The sequence below is a fragment of the Aquarana catesbeiana genome, linkage group LG11, assembly GCF_042186555.1.
Source record: "Aquarana catesbeiana isolate 2022-GZ linkage group LG11, ASM4218655v1, whole genome shotgun sequence".
Lineage (NCBI taxonomy): Eukaryota > Metazoa > Chordata > Amphibia > Anura > Ranidae > Aquarana > Aquarana catesbeiana.
In genome coordinates this window covers 14,381,438-14,406,128 of record NC_133334.1, presented here as the reverse complement: position 1 = coordinate 14,406,128, position 24,691 = coordinate 14,381,438, and the positions used below count along the sequence as shown (strand labels likewise).

The window sequence follows — 24,691 nt, the reverse complement described above, 5'->3', positions numbered from 1 at the left end:
TGTGCACAATCACATTGGTATTATTTCATTATGTATACGAAATTCTTCCACAGCGCATGCATTTCCTCTGAAGAAGATCCGATGTGGTCGAAACGTGTCAGGACTATCCAAGCGCTTTTGTATTGCATAATTTATGTATAGCTTTGTACATGCTCTTGTGCTTTTCATAACTTTATGTACACAGTTCATGTTTTTTACTCTAATGTCCTACGTTTAATAAAGCTACCTTTTAAACCAATATCTGCATTGTTGTTCACTGCTTAGAAAGCCCCTTCACTCTTGGGGGTAAATTCCTGTTTTTGATACATTGCACCTTTCCCCTCCATTCACAGAGAGAGAGAGAGAGAGAGAGAGAGAGAGAAACACAGGGGCGGGCTTCACAGTGGCTGATCACTGTGGTAACCAATCAGAGGCTACCACAGATATCAGGTGACCCAGAATCGGGAGTTCTGGGTCCCAATCATTAGTATGGAGCCCGGGGCTCTGGGTGAGACCCCGGTCTCTGTGCACCTTGTGGCGCGCTCCGAGCACAAATACGCATATATGCGGCCGCGCAGGAAGAAAGACAAGTTCTGTGAGGCCGCATATTTGTCTTACGTCATCGGGAAGGGGTTCATTTTATATGGATAGGTTAGATCAGGGATCCTCAAACTACGGCCCTCCAGCTGTTGCAGAACTACACATCCCATGAGGCATTGTAAAACTCTGACATTCACAGACATGACTAGGGATGATGGGAATTGTAGTTCCTGAACACCTGGAGGGCCGCAGTTTGAAGACCCCTGGGTTAGATTGTGTTGATGTTGGTGGGAGGGGGGATTGACCAAAGCATCACCTCCACTGTCTTCAGTCTCCACCATTTAGAAGCAAAAACTCTCCACTGATCATATTATTATCTTTATTTATCCCGCTCTGGAAATAAGTCAACACTGATTATGGGCGGCTGCAATTGCAGCTTCAAAGCTCAACTCAGGGTACAAGAAAAAAATACTCGTTGTACTCCTCACTCCCTCGGTTCCCTCCATATGTGAAACTAGTCCTGTGAATCCTCCCCTCCCGGGCGCTACCGGCTTAGTTGCACACTTTCCTTCTTCATATACAATGCAGGACTAATAGCTCTGCATTGTATGAGATGACACCAAGGTAGTGCCCACAGCCTGGAGTGTCAGGGAGAAGAGGACGGTGCTGGAGCCTGCAGGAGCGAGGCCGGAGTTGGGTTTTAGAAGAGCTTTTACTGAGGAATAGAAGGAGAGGTAACATTTTAAAGCTGCAGAAAACAATAACAAATGACCCTGTTGCATAAATGTTGTTACAATTTGTTTTATTTTGCTCCTTTTGTGCAATTTGGAAATTCTCTTACATACCTTTGTCTCTGTGATTTTATTTTGGTATGTGTACAGTGTAAACAATTATGCTGGCGTCATGTGACAAGAATCTGGGATTTCTAAAGGTAAAAGTGAAACAGAAAAGGTGCAGAAATTGAAGACACTTCATACAGATCAGACGTCTCTCACAGTTCTCTTGGAATGGATCGGGCATGGATGGATCAATGAGGACCGGGCTGAAAATTCTACATATAATCTGCTTTCTTCTCCTCCTAGGATCAGGTCAGTGTCACTCTTCTGTATTTAATGTCATTGTACCCGAAGATACATTACAGAGCCGCACAACACAGGATCTCAGACAATGCTACCATTATTGATATACATGGTTACATAGTTGGTCAGGTGTAGGAAGAAAAAAACCCCAGTAAAGCATCAAATTTGCTACAGCAGGGGAAAAAATTCCTTCCTGATCCCTGAGAGGCAATCAGATTTTCTCTGGATCAACTTTACCTATAAATGTCAGTACCCAGTTATATTCTGTACATTTAGGAAAGAATCCAGGCGTTTTTTAAAGCAATCTACTGAGATGGCCAGAACCACCTCTGGAGGGAGTCTATTACATATTTTCACAGCTCTTATGCCGTGTACACACGATCGGAATTTCCGCCCGCAAAAGACCGATGAGAGTTTTTCGTTGGAAAATGTGACTGTGTGTACGCTCCATTGGACTTTTGCTGGCCGAATTCCAGCCAGCAAAAGATTAAGATGTTCTCAACTTTTCGGTCGGGAAAAGTTCCTACCCGAAAATGCGATCGTCTGTGGCAATTTCGACGTGCAAAATTCCTACGCATGCTCGGAAACAATTTGCATTGAACTTCATTTTCTCGGCTCGTCATAGTGTTGTAGGTCACCTCGTTCTTGATGGTCTTAATTTCAGCGAACTTTTGCGTGACCGTGTGTATGCAAGGCAAACTTGAGCAGAATCCCGTCAGAAAAGCCATCATATCATTTTCCAACGAGAATTCCGATTGTGTGTACGCGGCATTACTGTGAAGAAACCTTTCCATATTTGGAGATGAAATCTTTTTTCCTCTAGAAGTAAAGATTGCCCTCTAGTCCTCTGTGATGACCTTAAAGTGAATAACTCAACACCAAGTTCACTATATGGACCACTTATATATTTGTACATGTTGATCATATCCCCCCTTAATCTCCTCTTCTCAAGAGAGAATAAATCCAGTTCCTCTAATCTTTCCTCATAGATGAGCTCCTCCATGCCTCTTATCAGTTTGGTTGCCCTTCTCTGCACTTTGTCCAGTTCCCTGATATCCTTTTAGTGAACCGGAGCCCAAAACTGAACTTCATATTCCAGATGAGGTCTTACTAATGATTTGAACAGGGGGGCAAAATGATATCTCTCTCTCTGGAGTCCATACCTCTACTAATACAAAAAAGGACTTTGCTCGCTATGGAAACTGTAGCTTGGCATTGCATGCTATTATTGACCTTATGATCCACCAAAACCCCCAGATCCTTCTCCACTATGGATCCCCCCAGTTGTACTCCCCTTAGTATGTATGATGCATATTCTTAGCCCCCAAGTGCAGAACTTTACATTTATCAACATTAAACCTCATTTGCCACTTAGTTGCCCAATTAGACAGAGCATTGAGGTCGGCTTGTAAATTGGAGACATCCTGTAAGGACGTTATTCCATTCATAGCTTGGTGTCATCTGCAAAGACAGAAACTGTACTTTTAATCCCAGACCCTATATTATTTATAAAGATATTAAAAAGTAAGGGTCCCAACACTGAACCTTGGGGTACACCACTGATAACCTTACACCATTCAGAGTAATAATCATTAACCAATACTCTCTGAATTCTGTCTTTTATCTAGTTTTCTATCCGTTTACAAATTGATCGTTCCAAGCCTGTAAACTTTACCTTACACATGAGCTATGTGTGGAGAACTGTGCCAAACGCTTTTGCAAAATCCAAGTATACCACTCCCCAGCCACCCCTCTGTCCAAGTATACCACGTCCACAGCCACCCCTCTGTCCAAGGTTTTACTTACTTCCTCATAAAAAGAAATCAGGTTTGTTTTTGTTTACAAACATTTTTTATTTTGTAGTAAAGAAAAAGACATGTAACAAGATACAACACATAGCCATATAAATCATATCTGATACCTTAAATGCCATCAGAACAAACTTCAGTTCTAGAAGACATTTTAGCCACAAAGCGTGCGGCAGATGGTTACAAAAAATGTTTGGAAGGCTATAAATGCCCTATGGCTGTCAGAACTGGCAATTGGAACTAATCTATACAATATATAGAAAAGAACATTTTTGAAAAAATAGAAAATACATAAAATAAAAGGGAGGGGGATGGGGGAGGGGAACAAAGGCGCCTAAGGTGTAAAATCCTCTGTGTATGTATATATTAACGAATCAAATCCTCAAAGGCCATAAGATGTCTGCTTTCTATGATGGGAAGCAGTGATTTTAAACCTTAAAAATTGGCAAATCCCTTTCAATAACATTCCTGGGGAGGCCTCTAACCTGCCTGTGAAGGAGAACCTCAGTACAATGAATGCAACCTCCACCGCAAAACTGACTTTAAAAAAAAAAAATTAATGAAATCACCCAAACTCAGATCTATAATGGATTTTAAAATGGCGGAGCAGCAATGGGACCAAATTTTCACCAATTCTTCCTAACACTTATTTGGATAAATGGGAAAGAGAAGCAGTGGCGGTTGCTCCATTAGTGGCGCCACCCCATAATTCATGTTTCCAGCCCATAAACATTCAGTGCACTGGACGCATGGATTTCTATGTTTTTTTTTTTTTTGAAGCACATGATCAGAGCCAGAGGCTCTAATTGGCTTCAAAAAAGGATGGGCTTGGGGCACAGAGCAGAAATCACTGCTTGTTCCTCTGTGCCCATGTGCTGAGTGAGTCTAATGGGAGCGATTTTATAATTATCAACCAGCTGCTGCAGAATCAGGGCTCTAATGAGGAAAGTGGCAGGGTCTGCATCCCTTTAGACATTGTTACCTATTGGGAGTATCTTACCAAAAATGACATTTGTCCTGCAGGGGATGCCAAAAATCAGATTTGTATCTTAGTGCAGACTTCTGGGAGAATCAGTGAGCCAATCACACAAGCAGGAAATTATGTTTCTGGGGGCCATTCTGTACATATTCTGTGTAGAGAACAACCACGTCCACAGCCACCCCTCTGTCCAAGTATACCACGTCCACAACCATATTGCATTGCACTTTAGGCCCCTTTCACACTGGGGCGGGAGGGGCGTCGGCAGTAAAGCGCCGATATTATTAGCGGCGCTCTACCTTTGTTTTAGCGGCAGTATTCACCCGCTAGCAGCCAAGAAAGGGTTAAAAACCACCGCAAAGCGCCTCTGCAGAGGTGCTTTGCCGGCGGTATAGCCGCGGTAACCCCATTGATTTCAATGGGCAGGAGCGGTATACACACCTGCACTTTTTTACCGTTCTGCTAGCGCACCGCTCCAGTGTGAGAACTCTCGGGGCTTTCACACTGGAGAGACAGCAGCACCTGTTTCAGGTCGGTTTGCAGGAGCTATTTTTAGTGCAATAGTGCCTGCAAACCGCCCAAGTGTGAAAGGGGTCTAACAGGAAATGACAGAGCTGCAGATTGGAAAGAAAAGGTCATTTTTATTAACCTTCGATTACAATATGACAAAAGCAACAGACAGGAATGGTTATTATTAGTTTCTCTCTTTCAACAACACAAGTGGTTCTCCAACATTCCTGTGTACAGAGCAAGAGAAACAAGAACAACATTTACAAGAAACAAAATGAACGTTTTAGCAGAAAGGAGTTTAAAAGAAAGTAAAATTTACAAAGTAGAACTTTGTAGAATAGAAAGATTGGAATTAATAAAAGATCAATCTAGTAATTAACTTTTAGCTAAACAAGAAGGTTTTACTTCTAACTTTAATGTCAATATAGACAAATAAATGGTGTAATCCAGCAAGTCAAAATCACTTTTGCTTAGTGTGTGAAATAATCTCAAAGTACCGTATTTATTGGCGTATAACATGCACAGGTGTATAACATGCACATTCATTTTAAGAGGGAAGTTTCAGGAAAAAAAACATTTTAAATAAGGAACTTTGAAGCAAAATAAGGGTCAGTGCCCATCTGCAGCCTCACCATTGCCACCAATGCAGCCTCATCAATGCCCATCTGCAGCCTCACAAGTGCCATCAATGCGACCTCATCAGTCCACATCAATGCAGCAGCCTCACCATTGCCATCAGTGCAGCCTGATCGATGCCCATCTGCAGCTTAGAGGGGACAGGGAGGGGGGCGGCCCAGGAGAGGGGACTTCCTTTTGCAGAGGCCGCCAAGTAAACATGAAATTCTTCTGTATGTAATCTGACAGCGCTCGTCCTGCCCCCCTCCCTGTCCCCTCCGAGGCATCTAAAATTGAAGTATTGGCGTATAACACGCATGTGCTATTTGCACCCAATTTTTAGGGTGAAAAAGTGAGTGTTATACGCCAATAAATACAGTAATTATATTTATTACTCGGATTGATGTTCAGCCCGACCAGCATATCTTTGCTTTTTGCATGCCCAGTATTGGGGCCATTGTTGGGTGGGGGATTCTTTCTTTTGGGAAAAAGTATGGTTCTTTACCTGTAAACCAAGTTAAACAATAAAAAAAAAAACATTTTATTCATAAGAATTTTTTCTCTGTTTGGTGGACAAAAAAAAGATAAGAATAAGAAAAAAATTCTCTTATGAACATTTTTCTTTTTTTATTGTTTAACTTGGTTTACAGGTAAAGAACCATACTTTTTCCTCCCCTAAAGAGAGAATCCCGCACCCAACAATGGCCCCAACACTGGGCATGCAAAAAGCAAACCTATGCTGGTAGGGCTGAACATAAGCAATCCGAGTAATGCATATATGTGTCTTTTCCATATTGTTCAAAAATCAAGAAGATACACATGAAAGAGAAATGGAACACCCAATAGACACCAGTTATTGATAAGATGACACGGAAATCAGAAGATAGTTTAGAAAGTGCTTCCCATGGTCCAACATCAGTCTCAGTACAGATTTAGAATTGGGAAAAGTATAAATATCCCAAACTTGGGATCTCATCCTCACATCATCTATATTCAATATCATTTTTTATTATTAATTGAATGATCTATCCATTATGAAATCTATCAGGGCTATGACTGGAGTATTAGGCCAGTCACTACATAATATACCTAATTTGGCTGGGCAGTCTCAATGGGTTCATGTCAGTTTTTCTCTTGTCAGGATATCATTGCCCACTTTGATCCAGGTTGGATGGGCCAGGGAAATTTTATATCTTTTACACATGAGAGATGCTTGGTCTGCCTTCGTGGGAGAGGGAATAAAAGTAGAGAGTTCTTTATTTCAAGTGTAACTGAGAAATAGTATCACAATAAAGTGATTGCAAAGTCTTGTTTCTTTTAAAAAACAAACCTGTTATACTTACCTCCTCTGTGCAGTTGGTTTTGCACAGAGCAGCCCCGATCCTCCTCTTCTTGGGTCCCTCTTTGCTTCTCCTGGCCCCTCCCTCCTATTGAGTGCCCCCTCAGCCAGCAGCTCTCTATGGGGGCTGCCGTGCAGAGTCAGAGCTCCATGTATCCATTCAGACATAGAGCCCTGACTTGGCCCTGCCCCTTTCCCTCCAGATTGGCTGACTGACTTTGATTGACAGCCACAGGAGCCAATGTCACCGCTGCTGTGTCTCAGCCAAACAGGAGGAGTGTCCTGGACAGCTTAGACATTCGTGGACATTGCTGGAGAGAGATGGGGCTCAGGTAAGTAATTTGGGGGTGCTGGGGAGGCTGCTACACACAGAAGGTTTTTTATTGTAACCGCTTCAGCCCCGAAAGATTTTACCCCCTTCCTGACTAGAGCACTTTTTGCAATTTGGCACTGAGTCACTTTTTTTTTTCTTTTTTCTAAGTCTTTTTATTGGTTTTCAAAAAGAGAAACAAAAACAGAAAAAGAGAACAAACAGTTAAACATACATTGGTCTTATATGATGTCTATGTGATTCTTGCAGGAATCACGCTGTCACCTTATTCATGAAATTAATATTATGAAATCAGTCAAAGCGGTACAGTTTACTGGGTCATGAGGTGGTGCTACAGTATGTGCATTTGTACATGGTAAGATAGCATATTGTAGATTCATTGTGTACACCTGGCACCCGCTTGGGAGCTACATTGTGATTGGGATCTACTGATTGGCCTCTGAAGTGGTGGTGGGATCTGCCAGCCACTTAGACCAGACTTTGCCATATTTGTTGGGGCAGCCTCTGTTGTCATATGTGTCTTTATACACAGGTAAGCTATTGTTAATTAATTGTTTCCACAGGGAGAGAGGAGGGGGGGTTGGTTTGCGCCAACTAAGGGCTATAGCTTTACGGGCATAGAACAGGAGCAATCCCACCAGTGTGCTTCCTGCCACCGTAGGAATTAGTTGTTCTACCAGGCCTAGTATGCAGATTGACATTGATGGTTGTAGTGGCACAGAGGTGATTTGTGTGATAAAGTCCAATATCTCCCTCCAGTATCCGACAATTGCCGGACAGGTCCAGAAGATGTGGGTGAAGTCCCCAGGAGTCCCACCACATCTCCAACATCCGGGAGGGGAGTCGGGGTTCATTTTGTGTAGTCTGTGAGGGGTAAAATATGTCGATGGACTATCTTGAATTGGATCAGGCGATCTCTCAGAGAGACCAGGGAGCTAAATGGGAAATCCCATATGTCATCCCAGTCATCATTGTCAAAATTGGGGATGTCATGGGACCATTTAGATCTTAGCTTTTCCATAGTCGGGAGGGAGGTGATAGTCAGGTGTGAATATAATTGAGAAGTGGGTTTTTTTGCACAATCTAATCTAAGAAGGTCCTCCAGTGAAGATTGGACTAGTTGAGGAGGGGAGTTGGCGAATTGGCGACCAAAGGCATGGGAGAGTTGAAGGAATCGGAAAAAATAGGACTGTGGTATATTAAAATCGGAGTTTAGTTTGGAGAGCGGGACTAGGGATTGATTGGAGATAATCTGTGCCACCGTTTTGATGTTAAATTTGGTCTAGGCATGAGGCTCAGGTAGTTTATAGATGTGCTCCAGGGTTGGGTTTATCCAAAGGGGAGCATTGGGTGAGATTGCCTGTTGAGGGTATTTTTCTAATTTGAGACCTGCCCCCCATGCACGCAGTGTGGTGCGCATGGATTGTGTCAGTGGATAGGGGGCTCGAGGGCCTCCAAAAAGCAAAAATTTGAGCACCTCTAGGGATCCCAGCACTGCCGTCTCGACCTGGGTAGCTGAGTTGGAGGTGTCCGGATTGAGAAACCAAGCAGCCGTTACTAGCTGGGCAGGTAGATAGTACTTGTATAGATCCGGACACGCCAAGCCACCTTGGGAGGTCGGGCGTATCAGTGTTGACCAGCTGTATCTGGGGGATTGGGATCCCCATAGGAAAGAGGCGAGGAGGCGATGTAGTCATATGAAAAAGGATTTAGGAATCCACTGTGGAGAGTGGCAAAATAAGTATGTAAATTTGGGGAGTATTTTCATTTTAAACAAATTAATGCGTCCCAACAATGAAAGAGGCAACGATTCCCACGCCTTCAGCCGTTGCCGAGTCTCCTGAACCACCGGGGACAAGTGGAGGGGTAAGTACTCAGAAGCCTGCCTGAAGACCACCACCCCTAGGTATTTAAAATTCTCGACCCATTGTAGAGGGATGTCCATGGGAGCTGTGTCATGGGCTGCAGGATCCACAGGGAACAGGAGAGATTTTGTCCAGTTAACCCTGAGGCCCGTGACAGAGGAAAAGGAGTTGAGGACCTGTAGGGCTCCCTCGAGTGATGGACCCGCGTCATTGAGGAAGAGTAGGAGGTCATCTGCATACAGGGCGACCCTCTCCTCCAGCCAGCCAACCCGCAGTCCCCTAATGTGAGGAGAGGTGCGAAGGACCTCCGCAAGTGGCTCCATTGCGATGGCAAATAAGGCCGGAGAGAGAGGGCAGCCCTGCTGCGTGCCCCTGGATAGATGAAAGGACTGTGACAGGCCCCCTCCCAGCTTAATAGCCGAGGTGGGGTCACGGTAGAGGACCTTCATCCATTCAATGAAGATCAGGGGGAACCCCATCCTGCGGAGGACCTCCCAGAGAAAAGGCCACTCGACCGTGTCGAAGGCCTTTTCAATGTCCAGGGAGGCCACCACTCTAGATCCTTCATTGAGATGTTGCACGTGTATGTTGGTGAACAGGCACCTCAATTTAATGTCTGTCGCTCTATTGGCCATGAAACCAGTCTGGTCAGTCTCAATGATAGATGGTAGTAGGGGCTGCAGTCTTGTGGTTAGTAATTTGGTGAGGATCTTGAAGTCTGTATTAAGTAGGGCGATTGGTCTGTAGGAGGCACAGGATGTGGGGTCTTTAGACGCTTTATGGATGAGAATGACATGGGCATGGCCCATGGAAGCTGGGAGGGCACCATCAGTCAAATATTGGGAATAAAGCTGGGCCAATTTGGGGGCCAATAGGTCCCCATGAGTTTTGTAGAACTCAATGGGTAGTCCATCTGGGCCCGGAGACTTTCCCGCGGGAAAGGACCTAATCGCTTTCGGTACCTTCTCCGGGGTAATCGGCCTCACTAGGGATTCTCTCTCCCCATCAGACAACCAGCCAAGTGCCAAGGGGTCCAGCCAAGGTACGAGGTCCCGCGACTGGAAGTCCGATGGTAGCACTGAAGTATAGAGAGAGCTGTAGTACTGACGGAAGGCTTCGAGTATGTCTGGCAGGGAAGAGGCCGACCCTCCCGAAGGGGACACCACACTAGAGATCACTGTCAGGGGTCTGTCATGTTGTGCCAGCACCACCAGAAGTCAACCGTTGCGGTCTCCTTGTTCAAAGAACCGTTGTTTGTTGCGGTAAAGGTCAAGTCTGGTAACTTCGGTGAGGTGGAGGTGTAGCTCTTGTTTCGCCTCATTGAGGGAGTCAAAGTGTGCGTCAGTGGGGTCAGCTGCATAGATGTTTGATTGGGATTGTGCAGCGGTCTGTAGGGCAGTAGTGGTAGCTGCTTGTTCTCTCCGGATCCCAACAATAGAAGAAATGTATTGCCCTCTGGTAAAAGCCTTAAAGGCATCCCAGGTCACCGCTGTGGAGGAAGATCTCGTATTAAGATCCCAGTATTCCACTAAGCGTGGTGGAATGGTATCTGCCAGGTCAGCATGAGAGATCCAATGGGTCCCCAGGCGCCTAAGGGAGGAGGAACGGGAGGACGGGGAATGAACGGTAAGGAGTAGGGGGCAGTGATCTGAGAGTCCGCTGGGCAAGTATGAGGCATCAAGTACATCTGTCAGCATAGTCGGTTTGGCAAAGGCGAGATCGATGCGGGAGGAAGTTTTATGTGTATTGGAGAAACAGGAGTATGCTTTGGTCGTGGGATGTTTCCATCTCCACACCTCAGATACACCTAGCGCCTCTGCCCATGAGAGCAAGTCAGTAGAGAATTGTTTGGGGGGGTTGGTCTGTCCAGGTCGGCGGCCACAATGGCGTTGAAATCGCCCATTAAGCACTTCAGCCCCGGAAGGTTTTACCCCCTTCCTGACCAGAGCACTTTTTACAATTCGGCACTGCATCGCTTTAACTGCTAATTGCGCGGTCATGCAATGCTGTACCCAAACGAAATTTGCGTCCTTTTCTTCCCACAAATAGAGCTTTCTTTTGATGGTATTTGATCACCTCTGCCGTTTTTATTTTTTGCGCTATACACGGAAAAAGACAGAAAATTTTGAAAAAAAATGATATTTTCTACTTTTTGTTCTAAAAAAAATCCAATAAACTCAATTTTAGTCATACATTTAGGCCAAAATGTATTCGGCCACATGTCTTTGGTAGAAAAAATGTCAATAGGTGTATATTTATTGGTTTGCGCAAAAGTTATAGCGCCTACAAACTAGGGTACATTTTCTGGAATTTACACAGCCTTTAATTTATGACTGCCTATGTCGTTTCTTGAGGTGCTAAAATGGCAGGGCAGTACAAAACCCCCACAAATGACCCCATTTTGGAAAGTAGACAGCCCAAGGAATTTGCTGAGAGGCATGTTGAGCCCATTGAACATTCATTTTTTTTGTCCCAAGTGATTGAATAATGACAAAAAAAAAAAAATTACAAAAAGTTGTCACTAAATGATATATTGCTCACACAGGCCATGGGCATATGTGGAATTGCACCCCAAAATACATTTAGCTGCTTCTCCTGAGTATGGGGATACCACATGTGTGGGACTTTTTGGGAGCCTAGCCGCGTACGGGGCCCGAAAACCAATCACTGCCTTCAGGATTTCTAAGGGCGTACATTTTTGATTTTACTGCTCACTACCTATCACAGTTTTGAAGGCCATAAAATGCCCAGATGGCACAAAACCCCCCCAAATGACCCCATTTTGGAAAGTAGACACCCCAAGCTATTTGCTTTGAGGCATGTTGAGTCCATGGAATGTTTTATATTTTGACACAAGTTGCGGGAAAGTGACAAATTTTTTTTTTTGCACAAAGTTGTCACTAAATGATATATTGCTCACACAGGCCATGGGCATATGTGGAATTGCACACCAAAATACATTTAGCTGCTTCTCCTGAGTACGGGGATACCACATGTGTGGGACTTTTTGGGAGCCTAGCCGTGTACGGGGCCCCGAAAACCAATCACTGCCTTCAGGATTTCTAAGGGCGTACATTTTTGATTTTACTCCTCACTACCTATCACAGTTTCGGAGGCCATGGAATGCCCAGGTGGCACAAACCCCCCCCAAATGACCCCATTTTGGAAAGTAGACACCCCAAGTTATTTGCTGAGAGGCATGGTGAGTATTTTGCAGCTCTCATTTGTTTTTGAAAATAAAGAAAGACGAGAAAAAAAAATTTTTTTTTTCTTTTTTCAATTTTCAAAACTTTGTGACAAAAAGTGAGGTCTGCAAAATACTCACTATACCTCTCATCAAATAGCTTGGGGTGTCTACTTTCCAAAATGGGGTCATTTGGGGGGGGGTTTGCCACCTGGGCATTCCATGGCCTCCGAGACTGTGATAGGCAGTGAAGAGTGAAATCAAAAATTTACGGCTTTAGAAAGCCTGAAGGCGGTGCTTGGTTTTCGGGGTCCCGTACGCGGCTAGGCTCCCAAAAAGTCTCACACATGTGGTATCCCCGTACTCAGGAGAAGCAGCAGAATGTATTTTGGGGTGTAATTTCACATATTCCCATGGCATGTTTGAGCAATATATCATTTAGTGACAACTTTGCGCAAAAAAAAATAAAAAAAATAAAAAATTGTCTCTTTCCAGCAACTTGTGTCACAATATAAAATATTCCATGGACTCGACATGCCTCTCAGCAAATAGCTTGGGGTGTCTACTTTCCAAAATGGGGTCATTTGGGGGGGTTTGAACTGTCCTGGCATTTTATGCACAACATCTAGAAGCTTATGTCACACATCACCCACTCTTCTAACCACTTGAAGACAAAGCCCTTTCTGACACTTTTTTGATTACATAAAAAAATAATTTTTTTTTGCAAGAAAATTACTTTGAACCCCCAAACATTATATATTTTTTTAAATCAAATGCCCTACAGATTAAAATGGTGGGTGTTTCATTTTTTTTTTTTCACACAGTATTTGCGCAGCGATTTTTCAAACGCATTTTTTGGGGAAAAAACACACTTTTTTAAATTTTAATGCACTAAAACACACTATATTGCCCAAATTTTTGATGAAATAAAAAAGATGATCTTAGGCCGAGTACATGGATACCAAACATGACATGCTTTAAAATTGCGCACAAACGTGCAGTGGCGACAAACTAAATACATTTTTAAAAGCCTTTAAAAGCCTTTACAGGTTACCACTTTAGATTTACAGAGGAGGTCTACTGCTAAAATTACTGCCCTCGATCTGACGTTCGCGGTGATACCTCACATGCATGGTGCAATTGCTGTTTACATTTGACGCCAGACCGACGCTTGCGTTCGCCTTAGCGCGAGAGTAGGGGGGACAGGGGTGCTTTTTTTTTTTTTTTTTTCTTTATTATTATTTTTTTTTTATCTTATTTTTAAACTATTCCTTTCATTTTTTTTTTTTTTTAATCATTTTTATTGTTATCTCAGGGAATGTAAATATCCTCTATCATAGCAATAGGTAGTGACAGGTACTCTTTTTTGCAAAAATTGGGGTCTATTAGACCCTAGATCTCTCCTCTGCCCTCAAAGCATCTGACCACACCAAGATCGGTGTGATAAAATGCTTTCCCAATTTCCCAATGGCGCTGTTTACATCCGGCGAAATGTAAGTCATAAAATGCTCGTAGCTTCCGGTTTCTTAGGCCATAGAGATGTTTGGAGCCACTCTGGTCTCTGATCAGCTCTATGGTCAGCTGGCTGAATCACCGGCTGCATTCTCAGGTTCCCTGTTGAGACAGGAGAGCCAGAGAAAAACACGGAAGACGTTGGGGGGGGGGGGCATTCCCTCCCACTGCTTGTAAAAGCAGTCTAGAGGCTAATTAGCTGCTAGGATTGCTTTTACATGAAAGCCAACCGCTGGCTGAAAAGAATGATACCAAGATGATACCTAAACCTGCAGGCATCATTCTGGTATAACCACTCAAAGTCGTGAATGGCATACCTGAAGACAAAAAAATGGTTAACAATAAAGCACAGTAAACGGTAAAGTATAAAAAATTGCATATCTGAAAAGCAAACATGATAAAACATAACAACAATAAAACATTGCAGAATAGAATACAGTAAAAAAGAGCAGAACAATAGAGAGAGAGAGAACAATAAAACGACAACTATTTTTTTTATTTTATATTTTTGTTTGTGTTTTTTTTTTTTTTTTACACTTTTTTTTGTAACTAACTTTTATAACTGTAACCGGTTCCAGGTTCGGGTCTCAAAATGCGATGGCATCTTGGGAGACCCTGTGAAAGTGTGTCCTAGTATGTGCAATGCTGTACCCTACGCTAATACTCAACTAGTGAGTGGTAGCGTTCAAAACATTCACCAATGCAAAGACCAGGATTGTCAGGACAGGAGGGACAATAATAGCGGGTGTCACGCCTATATCCGCGCTTGCTGCAGACACAACATCTTTTTTGGGGGGTTCGTTGGGTAGGGGTACTCGGGAGGACATAAAGAAAATGCCTCTCATGCAGCCGACTGCATTTGGTTGGGGATGTGAATGGGGGAAGTACGGGCGCTGCAGAAGCGGTGGGTTCCCAATTAGGATTGGCGAATGCAGCAGGAAGGGCACTATGGGCACGACGGGCCTGTGTTTGTCTTCTTGGTGGCAGCGGGACACTACTTGTGCTTGCCACCTCACCAGCTTGAACTGCACTTATGGGACTCGCCACGTCACCAAGTGTTACTGCAGTGCTGGTTTGACTACGACCGGGGTGTACTAGGCCGCTGGTGCTTGCCGCTTCACCAAAACGCTACCAAAAAAACTGTTAGCGATCGCAGGGATCAGGCCTGACTCTGCGAACGCTGCAGTTATGCGTTTAGTGTTTTGTAAGTGTCAGTGATCGATCGATACTGCACTTGGGTGGACTGGGCTGGGCTGGGCCGGGCGGAGGGGCAAAACGCAGGTGCTAGCAGGTATCTGGGCTGATCCCGCTAACACTGCGTTTTTGGGAACCCTAAACTGCTGGGGACACTAGTATAGATCTGATCGGATCAGATATTGATCCGATCAGATACTATACCACTAAGGGAGGTGTACAGTGCGTGCGTGGGTGTTAGCGGTACTGGCACTAACCTGACGCTGCCTGGGGCTGGTGCTTGCCAGTTCACCAAAACGCTACCAAGAAAACTGTTAGCGATCGCAGGGATCAGGCCTGACTCTGTGAACGCTGCAGTTATGTGTTTAGTGTTTTGTAAGTGACAGTGATCGATCGATACTGCACTTGGGTGGGCTGGGCCGGGCGGAGGGGCAAAACGCAGGTACTAGCAGGTATCTGGGCTGATCCCGCTAACACTGCGTTTTTGGGAACCCTAAACTGCTGGGGACGCTAGTATAGATCTGATCGGATCAGATATTGATCCGATCAGATACTATACCACTAAGGGAGGCGTATGCTGCGTGCGTGGGTGTTAGCGGTACTGGCGCTAATCTGACGCTGCCTGGGGCGACGCATATCACCGCCGGGCGATCAGGGGGCTAAACCTTTATTAGGTAATAAACGGCGGGTGCCCTGACACTATAAAAAATAAACGAACTAACCAGCGTCACCCGTAACAGTTATACGGTGATCAGTGGTGAAAGGGTTAACTAGGGGGCCATCAAGGGGTTAAAACATTTATTAGGTAGTATATGGGGGTCCCTGTCACTATAAAACGCTGACGGCGAACCTAAATATTTACGTCCCTAACTAGCGTCACCAGCGACACTAATACAGCGATCAGAAAAATGATCACTTAGTGACACTGGTGACGGGGGGTGATCAAGGGGTTAAAACTTTATTAGGGGGGGTTAGGGGGGTATCCTAGACCTAAAGGGGGGTAATATTCACTGCCCTAACACTGTAACTGTCACAAACTGACACCATGCAGTAATCAGAAAAAAAAAAAAAAAATACTGCTTGCTGTCAGTTTGTGACAGGGGGGGGTGATTGGGGGGGGATCGGGGGGCGATCGGGGGGGGATCAGGGGTGTAAAGTATGCCTGGCATGTTCTACTGTGTGTGTTTGTGTTGTGCACTCACATGTCTTCTCTCCTCGGCGCTGGGACGGAAACTGCCGAGCCGAGGAGAGATGACATCACATCCTCTGCCTGTGTGAAACTACACACAGGCAGGGGAGGATTCCGATTGGCTGGGAGCGATCGCGAGGGGGGGCCACGATCGGATGGTCTCCCCCTCGCCTCCCGACGCTCCCAGTCAAATGCCGACCGCCGCTGGCACCGGGGGGGGGGTCCAATCGGACCCCCCGCCCGCGGGAGGCAGATCACATACAGGTACGTGATTCTGCCTACCCGTGCCATTCTGCCGCCGTATATGTGCGTTAGGCGGTCGGCAAGTGGTTAATAACAGTCTGGCAGGGCAATATGGAGTGATTTTCTCTAGAATGGTGTATAAGGTGGAGGAGGAAAAAGGAGGGGGGATGTATACACCTACTACAATATACCGGACACCCCAGACAGTGAACACTATTAGTACATATTTACCCTGGGGGTCAGTGTGAACATGTTCCATCACACATGGGAAGGATTTACTAATCAGGATTGTGACCCCTCTGGCATATGTGGAATAGGAAGCATGGAAGGCTCTCTGGATCCATGGCTTTTTCAGCGCCAGTAGTTTGCTGCCCCTAAGATGTGTTTCCTGTAAAATTACTATATGTGGGGAGTGCAATTTGAGGTACTTGAAGAGCACCACTCTCTTAAATTTAGAATTGAGCCCCCGGACATTCCAGGACAGCGCACTGAAGGTGGGGGCGTCACGTCCTGTCATTGTGCGGAGGTCTGATGGGGAAAGAAAGGAGAGATGAAGCAGGTGCGCGTGCACAGCTCAGGAGCAGCAAGGACCCAGGGAGTCTGTACCAGGTGGAATCATGACCTATGAAAGACCAAATAGACAAACGAACATGAATAGATATAACACTGATAAACAATACCCGTGATGGTACTGAGGTGTTAAACCTGCCCTCATCTGATGACATCCCTAGAAAATTTGGGGAGTGATCAGATCTGGCCTATACCCAAAACTCAAAAACAGTAAACCCTTAAACTTTAATTAGCAACAGTTTAGTGTTGTGTTCCAACACTTGTGGAAGCTCTTAGATAGGGGAAGCAGGTTCCAAACAGTAGCACAGTCAAAAAAAAAAGAGGAAAAACAAAATTGGTGGTTGCCGTTGGAGCTCCGCAGACAGGAGGAGCGGATGGTAGTCTATGTAACAAAGGGCGTTGAACAACCAATTGGGGTAATGGTGAATTAGAGCAGTGAGAAAAGACCTAGGGATGGATGGTGCGTAATACTGTGAGTCAACATGGGACAGGAGGTAGTCCTGTTCAGGGGGATTGTGATAGTTAGCTGCTCCCAGTATGTTGTAATCAACTATGGTTCCATGGTTGTATGTTGTCAGCGGGTATCCAGCCATGCAGCAGCAGCCTCCGGGGTGTCGAAGAAACGCATGTTGTCACCATCAGTGATACGCAGCCTGCTGGGATATAATAGACCAAAGCGTATTCCCCTCTCTGAGCCGACGTCTCACATCCGTAAAGGACTTGCGGCGTTGCTGTACTTTCTGAGAGAAGTCCAGGAAAAAGAGCAGTTTGGTATTTTCACATTTAATTTCAGGCATGGCGCGCGCTGCTGCCAGAATGCGATCCCGGTCGCGGTAATTTAATAGCCGCAGCAGGAAGGGGCGAGGAGGGGCCCCTGGTCTTGGAGGGAGTGGCGGGACCCTGTGGGCTCTTTCCACCACGAAGGTGGGAGGCATATCACCCAGGCTAAACAGAGTGGACAGTAGTTGTTCATTAAACTCAGCTGGTCTGGGACCCTTAGCTCTCTCAGGTAATCCAAGTATGCGGATGTTATCCCGCCTGAGGCGGTTCTCAGTGTCTATAGCTCACTCCTGGAGCGCCTTCACTTGGAGCTGCAGGGCCCTGACCTCCCTAGAATCTGCCCGGATTGTATCCTCCACCGTGGAGACTCTGTCCTCCACCTCTGCGATGCGGGACCGCAATTTGTCCATATCCTGACAGATGAGACGGACATCTATGATCAGGAAGTCGATTTTGGTTGTCAGAGTTTCCTTGCACGCTGTAATGGCCGCCAGGATCTCCGCCCCGGAGATAGGAGTCAGTAGGTATTGGGGTCCACAGAGTAGGATGGAGGATGCGAAGGTGCTGACGGGGGCAAATCTCCAGTGGGGCACGTCCACCCCTGCACAGATTATCCACTCCCCAGCTGCAGTATGATTCCCACAGGGAATGATAGCAGGAGGGGAGGAGGAAAGGATGGCTGGATCACAGTACCCAGGCTGGGAGGATGTTACTGGCTCTATAGGCTCCAAAATGGTGATGGGCTGCAGGTGTGGGGAATCAGCCTTCAGGGATCTTCAGGCGGCCCTCCGATGGCGCTCTCCCGGACTATCCCCTCTGAAGGAGCTGCCCCAGGTGGATGAGGATGGGGCTGCCGCTCGTCCATCGGATAGCGGTACACTAGTGTGGAGGATGCAGGCTGCCTCATAGGCCGCAAGACGGTGGCGGGCCGCGGGTGCAGAGAGCCTGTCTCCGGGGATCCTCAGGCAGCCCTCCGATGGCTCACCCCCAGTCCGCCCTCACCGGAGAAGCTGCTCCAGGCGGGTGATGAAGATGCCGCTGCTCGTCCCGTGGATCGGGACACCCAAGCATGGAGGATGTATGTGGCCTCGTAGGCCGCAAGATGGGGGCGGGTCACTGCTGTGTGGAGCCGGCCGCGGGCTGTGTAGCAACACCACTGGCCGGCCGGGATCCACAATTTGGGCTGGGATTAATGCAGGGGGTGCCCAGGAACCTATAGGGCTGATCTGGAGGCTCACCAGGATGTTCAGTTCTGAGGATGGCTGTAGATTGAGTCAGGATGTGCAGAGCTCCACAGCAGCACGTCTGGCTTGTCTCACATCCAGACACGCCCCCCCCGGCACTGAGTCACTTTAACTGACAATTGCGCGGTCGTGCGGCGTTGCACCCAAACAAAATTGACGTCCTTTTTTTCCCACAAATAGAGCTTTCTTTTGGTGGTATTTGTTCGCCTCTGCTTTTTTTATTTTTTGCGCTATAAACAAAAAAAGAGCTTAAATGTTGAAAAAAAAAAAAATTCTTTTTACTTTTTGCTATAATAAATATTATAAATATTAATAAATATCCCCCAAAAATATATAAAAAAACATTTCCTCAGTTTAGGCCGATATATATTCTTCTACATATTTTTGGTAAAAAAAAAAATCGAAATAAGCGTATAATGATTGGTTTGCGCAAAAGTTATAGTGTCTACAAAATAGGGGATAGTTTTATGGCTTTTTATTATTAATTTTTTTTTTTTTACTAGTAATGGCCGTGATCTGCGATTTTTATTGGGACTGCGACATTATGGCGGACACGTCTGATAATTTTGACACATTTTTGGGATCATTGTCATTTTTGCAGCAATCAATGCTATAAAATTGCATTGATTACTGTAAAAATGTCACTGGCAGTGAAGGGGTTAACCACTAGGGGGCAGTGAAGAGGGGTTAAGTGTGTCCTAGTGTGTGTTCCCACTGAAGGGGGGAGGGGACTGTGCAGGGGAGATGACAGATTGCTGTTCATACTCTGAAAACCGAAAACTGTGTCCTTACACACACAGATCCCGGTTCTCGGTGTGCCCCGAGCGATCGTGGGAGCCTGGCTGTGATTGGGACCGTGGGACACTCGCATCAGCTCCGTGGGCGAACAGGGGGCACGTGCGCGCGCCCCCTAGTGGCCGTCTATGTTACCGACGTAACATGGTGGCGATTCGCGCAGCCGAGCCATGTTGCTGCAGTACAACTGCGGCGGCTGGTCGGCAAGCGGTTAATGCATAGAATGCATTAAGATAAAAAGACATGCGCCTTTACAACTCTTTTAAGCAATGTATTTATTGTAACACAAGAGGTGTAGTGTATGTGTTGCAATGGCCATGAGGTTACTAATGTGTGGGTCATAACACAAGAACTTTAGTGAAGGGGGATAGTGAGTACAAAAATCAAAATGTGTCTGTACATTTAAAAAAAGTATCATATTAACAACCCTAATAGACTTCAGTTTTGGGGGATAGAGAGGATTCAAGTAGGCTTGGTGAAGGAAGGGGGATGAAGTGTATGATATTTGCAGGCAGAGACAAAGTGAATTTATATGCTTGACACTTCGATCCCCAGAGGGCTTAATCTTGATATAGGTTTACATTTGTAATAATAAGTAATGGGTAAATAGCTGGGTGATTTTTTTTTTACTAGGACCTTGCGCCCCACGTACATATACTGCGGGGCAGCAGCTCTTCTGCATGAAATCACATACAGGTACGTGATTTCACTCTCCTGGGTTTGTGTGCACGCCCCGGCGACCAATTAGTGGGTCCTGCAGACTCAATGTCTGCCGGGACCCACGATCATTCCCGAGAGAGGCAGAAAGGCGGTCTTCCTATGTAAACAATGCAGATCACCACTCTGTGACAAGGGAAGACAGAAACCCTCTGTTTCTGCTAAGCAGGAACACAAATCTCTGTCTTCCCACAGTTACAGCACCTCCCCCACAGTTAGAAAGAAATCCCTAGGGACACATTTAACCTTTTGATTGCCCCTGATGTTAACCTCTTCCCTATCAGTGTCATTAGTACAGTGACAGTGTATTTTTTTTAGCACTGATCACTGTGATATTGTCACTGGTCCCCAAAAAAGTGCCAGTTAGTGTCTGATTTGTCCACTGCAATGTCGCAGTCCCACTATAAGTCGCTGATCAACGACATTACTAGTAAAAATAAATAAATAAAAATGCCATAAAAATATCCCATAGTTTGTAGACGCGATGACTTTTGCGCAAACCAATCAATATGCGCTTATTGGGATTTTTTTTACCAAAAATATGAAGCAGAATACATATTGGCCTAAATTGATGAAGAAATTTGATTTTTATTATTGGATGTGCTTTATAGCAGAAAGTAAAAAATATATATTTTTTTTCAAAATTGTCGCTCTTTTTTTGTTTATAGCGCTAAAAATAAAAACCGCAGAGGCAATCAAATACCACCAAAAGAAAGCTCTATCTGTGAGAAAAAAAGGACATCAATTTTATTTGTGTACAGTGTCGCACAACCGCAAAATTTTCAGTTAAAATAACGCAGTTCCGTATCGCAAAAAATGGCCTGGCCATAAAAGGGGGTAAATCTTCTGGGGCTGAAGTGGTTAAAGCAACATTTATTTTAAGTTTTCATATACTTATTATACATAAATGTATTCATATATGCTATTTGTTTGTATGCATATTGTATTGTAGTTGTGATATTATTGTTTGTTTTTCAATAAATCAAAAACCTTTTCATGCTCGCTCCTCAAATATGTAAAATAATATTAGAAACTAAAACCAACATCAACCACACACAATCAAGCTGCAACATCAACCTCCACATAATAAATCTAGTGCAAAAACAATGCCCTGCTACGTCAAATTATTATTTGATTATATATATACATATATACACTCATTCATTCTCTCTCTCTCTCTCTGTCTCTCTCATCTATCTATATATCTATCCCCTTCACATCCAGGCCATTTTTTGCTATTCAGCACTGTACTACTCTAGAGCCGCGTACACACGAGCGGACTTTACGGCAAACTTGGTCCGGTGGACTTTTCGACAGACTTTACGGCGGACTTTCTGAATGAATGGACTTGCCTACACACAATCAACCAAAGTCCGTCGAATTCGTACGTGATGACATACGACCGGACTAGGAAGTTGATAGCCAGTATCCAATAGCTGCCCTAGCGTGGCTTTTTGTCTGTCGGACTAGCATACAGACGAGCGGACTTTTCGACCGGACTCAAGTCCCTCGGATAGATTTGAAACATGATTTAAATCTAAGTCCGTCCAACTTTTGAGAAAACAAAGTCCGCTGGAGCCCACACAAGATCGAATTGTCCGACCAAATCCGGTACGCCGGACCAAGTCTGCCGTAAAGTCCGCTCGTGTGTACGCGGCATAACTGGTAATTGCGCGGTCATGCAACACTGTGCACAAATTAAATGTATATATATATATATATATATATATATATATATATATATATATATAGATTTTTTTTTTTCAAACAGAGCTTTCTTTTGGTGGTAATTGATCACCACTGAGTTTTTTATTTTGTATTATAAAATGAAAAAAGACCAAAAATTTTGAAAAAATAAATATTTTCTACTTTCTGTTATAAAACATATCTAATAAAATCTAATTTCTTCAGGAATTTAGGTGAAAATGTATTCTGCTACATGTCGCAAGTGCTGCCAGCGATTAGGGCTGATCCTGCCAACGCTGTGTTTTTGGGGACACTAGTATAGTTCTGACCATACCAGTCATATGACGCTGTACTGCGCTGGTAACAGTATGTATAAAAAAAAAAAGTTGTGAAAAAAAAAAAACACAAAAACATTTTATTTAATTTCTTCATGTTCTAAAAAATTGTGACAAAAATTAACACCTTCAAAAAATGTGCCATGACTCTTGCTAAATGCCTCAAATTGTCTACTTTCCAAAAAGGGGTAATTTTACTGTCCTGGCATTTTAGATCCTCAAGAAATGAGATAGGCCGTCAGTACATCAGGATTGATCAATTTTCGGATATACGGACACGGCGCATCTCTGATCGGCAGGAGGGCTCTGTGATTGGACACAGTCGTCATGAGATCAGGAGGGCCAATCAGAGCCATCATGTGATGTAAATAGAGAGACGATTGCTAGGTGACACGGAAGTTGTCAGTGAGGAGAGGAGAGCAGATTGCTGAAGCCAGTCGGTGATCAGTGAGTATGAGCTGTTTTTTACAGCTTTTTACACACTGGCCCGTGTCCTCACACAATGTAAAATCACAATGTCCCCAAAATAGTGTCCCCACACACATGTCCCCACACAGTAAAAACACCACATATGTGACAGTTAAATCATGTCCCAATGATCATCTGCGTACATCTGTCCATGATCACACAAACCAATTATTATACACTTGACGGGATTTTTTTTATTAAAGACATGTAGTAGAATACATTTTGGCTTAATTTTATGACAGATTTTAGATAGATTTTATTGGATTTCTTTTAAAACAAAGTAGAATTTTTTTTTTCATATCTCAAAAAATAAAAAAATGATTTGTGAAAAAAATACCACAAAAAGAAAGCTCTATTTGTATGAACAAAATGCTACAGTTTGGGTACAGTTTTGCCTGACCGCACAATTCTTATTGAAAGTGCTAGAGCGCTGAAAGCTGAAAATTGGCCTGGGAAGGAAAGGGGCGAAAGTGCCCGGTATTGAAGTGGTTAAAATAGAAAGTAGAAAATATTGTTGTTGTTTTTTTTCCAAATTTTCGGTCTTTTTTTGTTTACCGTATTTTTCGCTCCATAAGACCCATCTGACCATAAAACGCACCTGGATTTTAGAGGAGGAAAACAAGAAAAAAAATATTTTGAACCAAATGGTGTACTAAAATATTTACCATTGCCCATGAAATGGAGCCATACCTGTGCCCATGAAATGCAGCCTGAACTGTGCCTGGCGACTGGCGAGGACAACATCACATCCGCCTGTCACTCAGATGGAATTGTTATTAATGTATGTTGTCAGATGTCCCCCAGTGCAGGGGCGGACTGACCATTCGGTCGATCGGACGCCGACCGAGGGCCCGCAGCCAGTAGGGGGCCCGGGAGACATGCTCATCGGATCTAGGGGTATGCTGCTGGGCGTGCTGCGGTGGAGCCGTTCTGCCGACTGCCGTGGGGGGGGGGGGGGATGAGGCGGGCATCTCCTCTTTCAGTTTGGGATGCAGTGAGGAGAGTGGGAGGCGGCGATCAGCAGCTCTATGGTGCTCGCAGCATCTCCCGGGGACTTGTATTTCTCCTCCAGATTGTAGAGTGGAAAGGGGAGGGGCCTCTGACCCGGGCAGCTACAAGTTTCACTCTCTGCTTGTACGCTGTTGCCGACTGCTGCCCGGGTCAGAGGCCCCTCCCCTATCTACTGTTCAGAATCAGAAGGAGGACTACAAGCCCCAGTGAAATCCACAGGCACCATAGAACTGCCGATCGCCACCTCCCACCTCCCCCTTGGGTTGGAGGTGCACAGCCAGGTACAGGGGAACCTCTGGGGGGGTTAAGTCTGGGGACCCTGATGTATGGGGGGTTCTCTGGGGACCCTGATGTATGGGGGGGGGCTCTCTGGGGACCCTGATGTATGGGGGGGGCTCTCTGGGGACCCTGATGTATGGGGGGGGCTCTCTGGGGACCCTGATCTATGGGGAGGGCTCTCTGGGGACCCTGATCTATGGGGAGGGCTCTCTGGGGACCCTGATGTAAGGGGGGGGCTCTCTGGGGACCCTGATGTATGGGGGGGGCTCTCTGGGGACCCTGATGTATGGGGGGGGCTCTCTGGGGACCCTGATGTATGGGGGGCTCTCTGGGGACCCTGATGTATGGGGGGGCTCTCTGGGGACCCTGATGTATGGGGGGCTCTCTGGGGACCCTGATGTATGGGGGGGGCTCTCTGGGGACCCTGATGTATGGGGGG

At 45.2% G+C, this 24,691-nt stretch overlaps 1 protein-coding gene across 2 annotated transcripts in view; it reads left to right on the top strand.

The window, feature by feature from the left end:
• The first annotated feature begins 1,465 nt into the window (after positions 1-1,465).
• Positions 1,466-24,691, top strand: part of LOC141111847 (uncharacterized) — a 226,202-nt gene continuing 202,976 nt past the window's right edge. The window contains exon 1 of one of the 2 annotated variants that reach the window (XM_073604008.1): positions 1,466-1,607. In XM_073604008.1, coding sequence (XP_073460109.1) covers positions 1,538-1,607 — 70 coding nt within the window. In that variant the 5' untranslated portion in view covers positions 1,466-1,537. The remainder of the gene's footprint in view (positions 1,608-24,691) is intronic. The other variant, XM_073604009.1, reaches the window with a different exon arrangement.